Raw genomic sequence first — 7,267 nt, 5'->3', positions numbered from 1 at the left:
CGGGACCCAATTGAAATTTGGGGCCCAATGGGGCGGCCCCTACGATTTTCTTCAAAATTTGCACAGACACTCTCCTGGGCCCCCTCTTCAATCTGGCTGAAGAAACATACCGGGGAATCCAAAGGAAGGGGCCCAAAGAGGGCCCCAAAGAGGCCCTTTCTAAGTATTGCCCCTAATTTCGCGACCAACCCCGGCAATATGCACATCATTGAAAAGAGCGTAATTTCCCAAACAAAAACCCAAGTAACATTTTTCGATGGGGCCCACCTGGGGCCCACGGGACCCAATTGAAATTTGGGGCCCAATGGGGCGGCCCCTACGATTTTCTTCAAAATTTGCACAGACACTCTCCTGGGCCCCCTCTTCAATCTGGCTGAAGAAACATACCGGGGAATCCAAAGGAAGGGGCCCAAAGAGGGCCCCAAAGAGGCCCTTTCTAAGTATTGCCCCTAATTTCGCGACCAACCCCGGCAATATGCACATCATTGGAAAGAGCGTAATTTCCCAAACAAAAAACCCAAGTAACATTTTTCGATGGGGCCCACCTGGGGCCCACGGGACCCAATTGAAATTTGGGGCCCAATGGGGCGGCCCCTACGATTTTCTTCAAAATTTGCACAGACACTCTCCTGGGCCCCCTCTTCAATCTGGCTGAAGAAACCTACCGGGCAATCCAAAGGAAGGGGCCCAAAGAGGGCCCCAAAGAGGCCCTTTCTAAGTATTGCCCCTAATTTCGCGACCAACCCCGGCAATCTTTTTGTATCATCTGCGCCGCAAGCACTATCACAAAGAGTTACCATATCCCAAGTTTTCGCTATCAACCGACAGGAAAACTTTTTTTTTCATTGGTAGAATACGCCAGTGTCCCCCCTAAATTGCCCTAAATGACCCTAAACATTGGTGCATCCGGTTTTCCCTTGGTGGTTTTCCCCACCAATAAATGGGCGTAGAAACCTCACGAAAAATGTGTGTGTGGGGGGGGGGGAGGGCAGCGAAACTTCAATGCCACTTTGTGGGAGCCCCCACAAAGTGGCATTTATATACACTGTGGGAGCCCCAATACCCCTATGAAGAAATTCTTTGCAGTTTTGTGCTATCTCTAATCTCACCTTGCTGAAACATTCCCTGCTTAGTTTTGTACTTAAATCAAAAATAAACATTTTACTTTTTCACCGTTCCATGCTTCTATCCTCAGGATACGGAAATCCTTCTCCTCCACCGTCCACGCCGCAACCCCTTCCGGGCTGGACAGGCAGCTTTATCTCATGCGGGCTGCTCCCTTGGAGCGGCACCGCTGCTCCCGAGGGAGCGCACCCCGTAGCCGGGTGCAGTGAGTACCTTGGGGCTGGTCGGCCTGTCCTTCGGGATGGGCTCAGCCCCGGTGACTCACTAGGATGCCTGCCCAGACCAATGTCTCCCCCTAATTCCTATCATCCTTCCGGCTCTGAAATGGTCTAATTGGACCGAAAGGGCCTAACCCAACAAAACAAACAAAAACAAATTTTACTTGAGAAGTGGCTGAAAAGTGGGGCGCCCTCCCCCTCCCCCCTGTTTCAACGCGTCTAAAACAGCATCTTAAACTGGCATCCGACGTTTTCCGGTTTTGTAATCTACCCTGAAGTGAACAAAAACTTGAGGAAGTTTGCTAATCCATGACAGGTGGTCTTTATCATAGTGCACTGCAATACGTACAGAAGCGATTGCGAAGCCCGATGAGAAAATCTATTTTTTTTTTTTTAGATGGAGTAGGCCAAGGCCTACCACAGCGGCTCAAACGTCCTACCGGCTCCGCCATTGTGCAAATACCATTCACATCTAATTTCATAACGAAGACGGGCACAGCACAAAATCATGTTCACCACTAGCACAAGAGATGACTAACAGGTGTGATGCAGCAATGCCAAAACACGCAACCATTGTCAGGCTGCATCAAACTATATGGAATGTCAAACACGGTTTAGCCAATAACACGCTAAAATGTATCATCAAAAGACGATTAATCACAACGCATCACATTATTTCATGATCGTGACAATGACAGACTTATGACTATTCTGCTGCCAATATCCAGACCAAGAGGCTTAGCTTCAATATGTATGACATTCATAGAAAAAAACTGCACCCGGTGCACACAAGCAATGCCAAAGGCAGTGAATCACAGGAGTTCTGTCATCCAGTACGGCCAAGCTCACATCTCTTCAAACATCGAATGGTCCAGAACCATGTTCACCTTATTGGCCACGTCCTTGCAGCCGACACGCGCAAACACCTGCTCGGAGGTGTCGAAGCGCACCTGTCGCAACACGTGCTGGACGGCCTCCTCCTGGCCGGTGGACACGCCGCGCCGGCGCAGCTCGTCCAGCACACACAGCCGCACGTGCTGCCTCTCCAGCGGCAGGAACGGCAGGTACAGGTCCACCAGAGCTGCCGAGACGATATCCGACTTGTACAGGCCGCCGGTCTCGCTGAACGCCCGCTTCTCCATCACCGGCTGGAAGGCGGCGATGGTCACCTCATCGCGGGCGACGCCGTCACGCCACTGCTGCAGCATGAACGCGTTGATGGCGAGGCCGCCCGTGTTGCTGAGCAGTATGAAGATGGCGCCGGCCACGTCGACGCCGTGCAGACTGCCGTGGAAGTCCATCAGGGACCGGATGCCCGATAGCACGCCCGGCGGCATCTTGTCCACCTCGTCAAATATAAAGAGGCTGCGCTCGCACCGCGTCAGATTACCGAGCACGGCGCGGCGCAGGGTGTCAGAGTACCGCTGGATGCTCTCCTCGTCCGAATAGGGAAAGTCCAGGCTGCCCACGTACAGGTGCACGAACCGACTCTGCATGCCGCGCTGGTACAGGCTCTCGGCCACCACGCGACTCACGTGGTTTTTACCGACACCCGTGGTGCCGTGCATGCTGATAACCAGCGGTTTGCGCGGCCGCTGGTCGTGTAGGTGGTTGCTGATCACGCGCGGTATCACTTCGGCCACCAGGTGCTGGCCGTGCACCACTTCGCGCAGACGGTCCCCGAGGTACGGCACCGAGCGCCGAATGTACGGCTCGTTACAGCACTCGCGCATGGTGCACTCCACGGCCCTGACGGGCGCCGAGCGCGCCACCTGGCGCACCAGCGGCGTGTCCCGCACCGACTCCCACACGTAGCTGAGTCCGCCGATGGCGCCCACCGCGCCGGCCACCGACCACGGGTCGATGGCGGCCGACGGACCGACCGCAGCGACCAGCAGCGTCAGCAGGCCGGGCAGCGCCCAGCCGCGCCGCCGCATGGTCCAGCGCTCTGCAGATCAGCGGCGTTCGGTGGCTCAGCAGACCCTGAAACAATGCCAGCCTCATGTCAGACAAATGTTAAAGTGATATGCCTAAAAAATGTCAGCTGTGTAACTGGTGAAGTGTAAGCAAATTGGCTAACATAGCAGGAGGGATTCACTTTTAATTTTTCATTGGATAGATAGGTATAGGTATAAGTATATAGATAATGGACTTGGGGTAGCAGTATGCTATTTGTTGTCCATGTCATTATTGGCTAGGAAATATGTAAGGGTACTCAGTGAGGTTGGAGCCTCAGTTTGAAAAACTTCTCTCTCTTCACATTGAGCTTCCCTCAGACCCTGACATGCTCTTATAGGTCTCAATCAAGTCACCTCTTTTTATCCTGCCTTTAATAGATATGGTTTTCAAGACTTTTAGTCTGTCCTGGTATGACCTGTGCTTTAACCCTATTCCTGGCGGGCTCCGCCGGGACAAGAAACTGGCGGGGGGGGGGGGGGCCGATTCGGCCCCCCCTTCAGATCTAAAAAAACTACACATCGCAGCGACAAACGGTAAACGGCATCGGATACGCACGGTCAAGATCTACAATTTTTACTAAGGTCATTTTCAGGTCAGGTCAAAGATGACGTCACAGGGGTCGAAAAAGTCAAAATGGCGGCGCTAGATATGGAGAGTTTTTCTCGAATAACTTTCGAATTAGTCAAGATAGGAACAAACTAAGGGCATCATCGTGATCCTCTCGTCAATCCGCATCGAATGATATATATGTTGACCTCGAAAGGTCAAGGTCAAAGGTTGACCTCAGGTCACGTGACCTCGAGGTCATCATGTATATCATTCGATGCGTCTTGACGAGCGGAACACAATGAGACCATCCACGCGTCTGTATCTTGTTCCTGTACGGAGTTATTGGCCAAAAACCTTTGGTGACCTTTGATGACGTCACATGACCTCACAGCTGCCCAACAGCAAAACAGACCTCAAGGTAGTGAAGGTTGATCGTATATGAAGTCATGTATGGTATATGGGGCCATTCCGACCCGTTTTAGTGGTAAAAACAGGGAGTTGATTTTTCCCCCCATTGACTTATAATGGGGAGGTCGCGAAACTGACCTGACCTTAGGTCACCGATATCAAAATTTCGAGATATACAACTTGCACATACTGGTACCCTAACTAAAGCCTGAAGAGAAGAAATTGATCGGTCAAAAACTCTAGCTCTGGCGTGATTGCAAACTTTTCTGAGGTAGGGTCACCAAACCGCCTCTGGTGACCTGACCTGAGGTCAGATCAACTCAAAATTTTCAGACATGTTGCGTAGAAGCCTTTTAGGAAAAGTCAGAAAATTTGAGCTTCCTAGCTCAACGCGTTTGGGAGAAATAACCAAAAAACCTCAGGGGGGGGGGCTCCTGAGGCCCCCCCCCGCCAGGAATAGGGTTAACTCCCTCACCAATCTTGTAGCTCTGCGCTGGATGTTTTCTAGGTTTTCTGGATTCTTTCTAGATCCTAGAACAATTGTTGTTTAGAAGAAAAAAATCATATAATACATGAATAAAATGAAATGGCATCATGAATAAATATCAAATCAAGCAGATTGACCAGACCATAATCTGTGTCAACTGTCAACCAGGACTAAAAAGCTTGTTAAGTGTGTCATGAAGCCCCACTCTTCTGCACATTCACATCCATTCATTCATTGTCACTTAGTTAGTCATTTGAAGAGAGGGCACTATCTTGCACACTTGGTTACTGCTACCTGACATTACCACCAGGTATTGGCACTCAGGTTCCAGTTCCACAGACAAATAGCCATAATTCAAAGAACCTAGCACCAGTTAAAAGCAGTGCTGAGTATAGGGGAAGGTGAAGCCCAAAACCATGTCAAAATAGTGTACTCCACAAAAGAATGAGCTACCTTCTGCCTATATTCAGTTACAATATTCAGGGGGCACTGCTTAAAATTTGTTGTTCAAACAGGACTTAGCTTTTGAAAAGGTATGTAAGAATTCTGCCTCTGGTAGCCATAGAGTAAGCTCAATATTACTTCTGTCAATAATTGTACATTTAGAATACAATTATTGGCAAATTAATATACATGGTTGCCCTACACATCTTACTCAGTCTATGTTCAGCCCAGTCTGCGATATGTGGCAGAGTTTGACATGATCTTGCCCGGGTCGACTCTGCGGGGCAGGGAGGAAGAGTCACAAAGAGTCAGCTCGACAAAGATTTGTCCTTGAAACTATTCTGTAGTCACTCAGTGTATTAAACGCAGTTCACACTTGCCCGTAAGGTCTGCCGGTGACGGGCCCGACACCGTCAAAACGGCCGAAACCGACGGAGCGACGGCCGTCAGGTCGACGGGCATGTGTGAACCGGCAGCGTTTGATGGCCGGCAACAGCTGACTGCGCCGGCGCCGGACCTGACGGCCGTCGCTTTGGAAAGTTCAGCAATGTTCAACTTTTGACGGTGACGGGCCTGTCGGTTTGAATGTCTGCGTGTTGGAGGAAGAGGAAAAGGAACGTTATCATGCAGCATGAAGCTTAAATGCAATTTTAAGATAATTTACATCATTTTCTATCCATTTGTTGAGATAAAAGTGTTTATTACGGCACGATATCTTGAGATTCGCTCCCTGATTTAAGTCAGCGAACCGATGTGCCTTTCATCAAAATAAAATTGCAACATTATTTGACTTAAAAATGTAAAAGCGTGGTATTTTATCTCTGTAATTCAAAGAATATTTTCAACTTCTCGGCCTCTATCCGCTCCCCATCCCCTTCCCCCATCTGCTTCCATCTCGAAAATGGTGCGCCATTTCTGTCACAACATATGGTAGCCAATGGGAGCTACCAAATCTCAACTTTCGTTTGACGGGCTGCAGGCCGTCAGGTCGACGGTGACGGGCCCGACACCGACACTGACGGTCATGTGTGAACTGCGTTTTAGTCAAAAGTTAGAACACATTGCATTGAAACTAGGGATCGGACGCTAGGGCCTTAGGGCTGTGCGCCCTAATCCACCAACAACAACTTGAATGGAAGCCACCAAAGCACACTAGACCTCTTGATGCCAGAAACTATTTTAAGTTGATCTTGAGCTGCTTTGGCCTGATCCATGTCAATTTGTAGGGCATCATCCCAATCGAAACAACGTAATGGCTCATATTCCCAGCATCTTGTTTTACCGCAGTTGTGCTTTTATCCAACGCAGATATGTAAAATAAATAAAGGTGTAAAAATAATGTAAAAAAAAACACCTTACCAAACCGTTCTTCAGTTTTTTTTTTCGGGCCGTCCCCGCTTCAGCTTGCCCGCTTGCCCGCTTCAAAAAACGCCTGCGCCACAAATGTAACTAAAATCATATCAAGGAATTGAAAATATGTGAAAGAAAAAATGTCATTTTTTTGTAAAGTGACGTAAGAATACCTAGGAAGAAAGCAGCAAAAAACTTTGATTTATTGTTGCTGAAAACCTATAAACAATCAAGATTGATCCATCAAAACTCAAATGTCCGAGCTTGAAATGAACAGCAACCAGGCAAATGGATTTTCCTTTTCTAAATCAAAAGGTTGAAATATTTCACCACAGGGTTAATTTGCAAGGTTTTCTTGGATTTTCTCAGATTCTTTTGCAACTGAGAGGCACTTTACTTTTGCTGATTGATGAGGCTTTGTTTTTCACCCCTTTTAATTATCTTTAAGCCTTCTAGAAACCTCATCTTAGGATTTTTCTCGATTACATTCATTTTGCAGCAAATCAATACACTTGTTTTGATGGCGCGTCGGAATCGGCGGTAATTTGAATCTGCGGCGCAATGGGCGCAATTTTTAGTTTGTTGAGCACGCGAGTTGAGTTGTGTGGAGGAGGGGGATTATGGACTCTTTTTTTGCTTTTTATTAAGAACATATCGTAGAAGGTACTGACAGAGCAGTGATCACTTTAGTATTACTGCAAACAATATTCAGTCATATTGAATATAT

The 7,267-nt window shown here is 48.4% G+C and overlaps 1 protein-coding gene across 2 annotated transcripts; it reads right to left on the bottom strand.

Annotated features, from left to right (window-relative positions):
- Positions 1–1,808: 1,808 nt before the first annotated feature.
- Positions 1,809–7,062, bottom strand: LOC122391258 (torsin-1A-like). 2 transcript variants are annotated; one of them, XM_043385011.1, is made up of 3 exons: positions 6,550–7,062; positions 5,402–5,467; positions 1,809–3,326 (listed from the first exon to the last, which is right to left on the bottom strand). In XM_043385011.1, exon 3 carries the CDS (start codon positions 3,278–3,280, stop codon positions 2,189–2,191), a length of 1,092 nt encoding a protein of 363 aa, XP_043240946.1. In that variant the 5' UTR covers positions 3,281–3,326; positions 5,402–5,467; positions 6,550–7,062; the 3' UTR covers positions 1,809–2,188. The 2 variants fall into 2 exon arrangements, with proteins under 2 accessions (XP_043240946.1, XP_043240947.1); XM_043385012.1 differs by lacking the exon at positions 5,402–5,467 and having other exon boundaries at positions 6,550–6,649.
- Positions 7,063–7,267: the final 205 nt, after the last annotated feature.

Source organism: Amphibalanus amphitrite, unplaced genomic scaffold (assembly GCF_019059575.1).
Source record: "Amphibalanus amphitrite isolate SeventyFive unplaced genomic scaffold, NRLGWU_Aamphi_draft 000427F_arrow, whole genome shotgun sequence".
NCBI classification, from domain to species: domain Eukaryota; kingdom Metazoa; phylum Arthropoda; class Thecostraca; order Balanomorpha; family Balanidae; genus Amphibalanus; species Amphibalanus amphitrite.
This window is presented reverse-complemented; position numbering and strand designations above follow the sequence as displayed.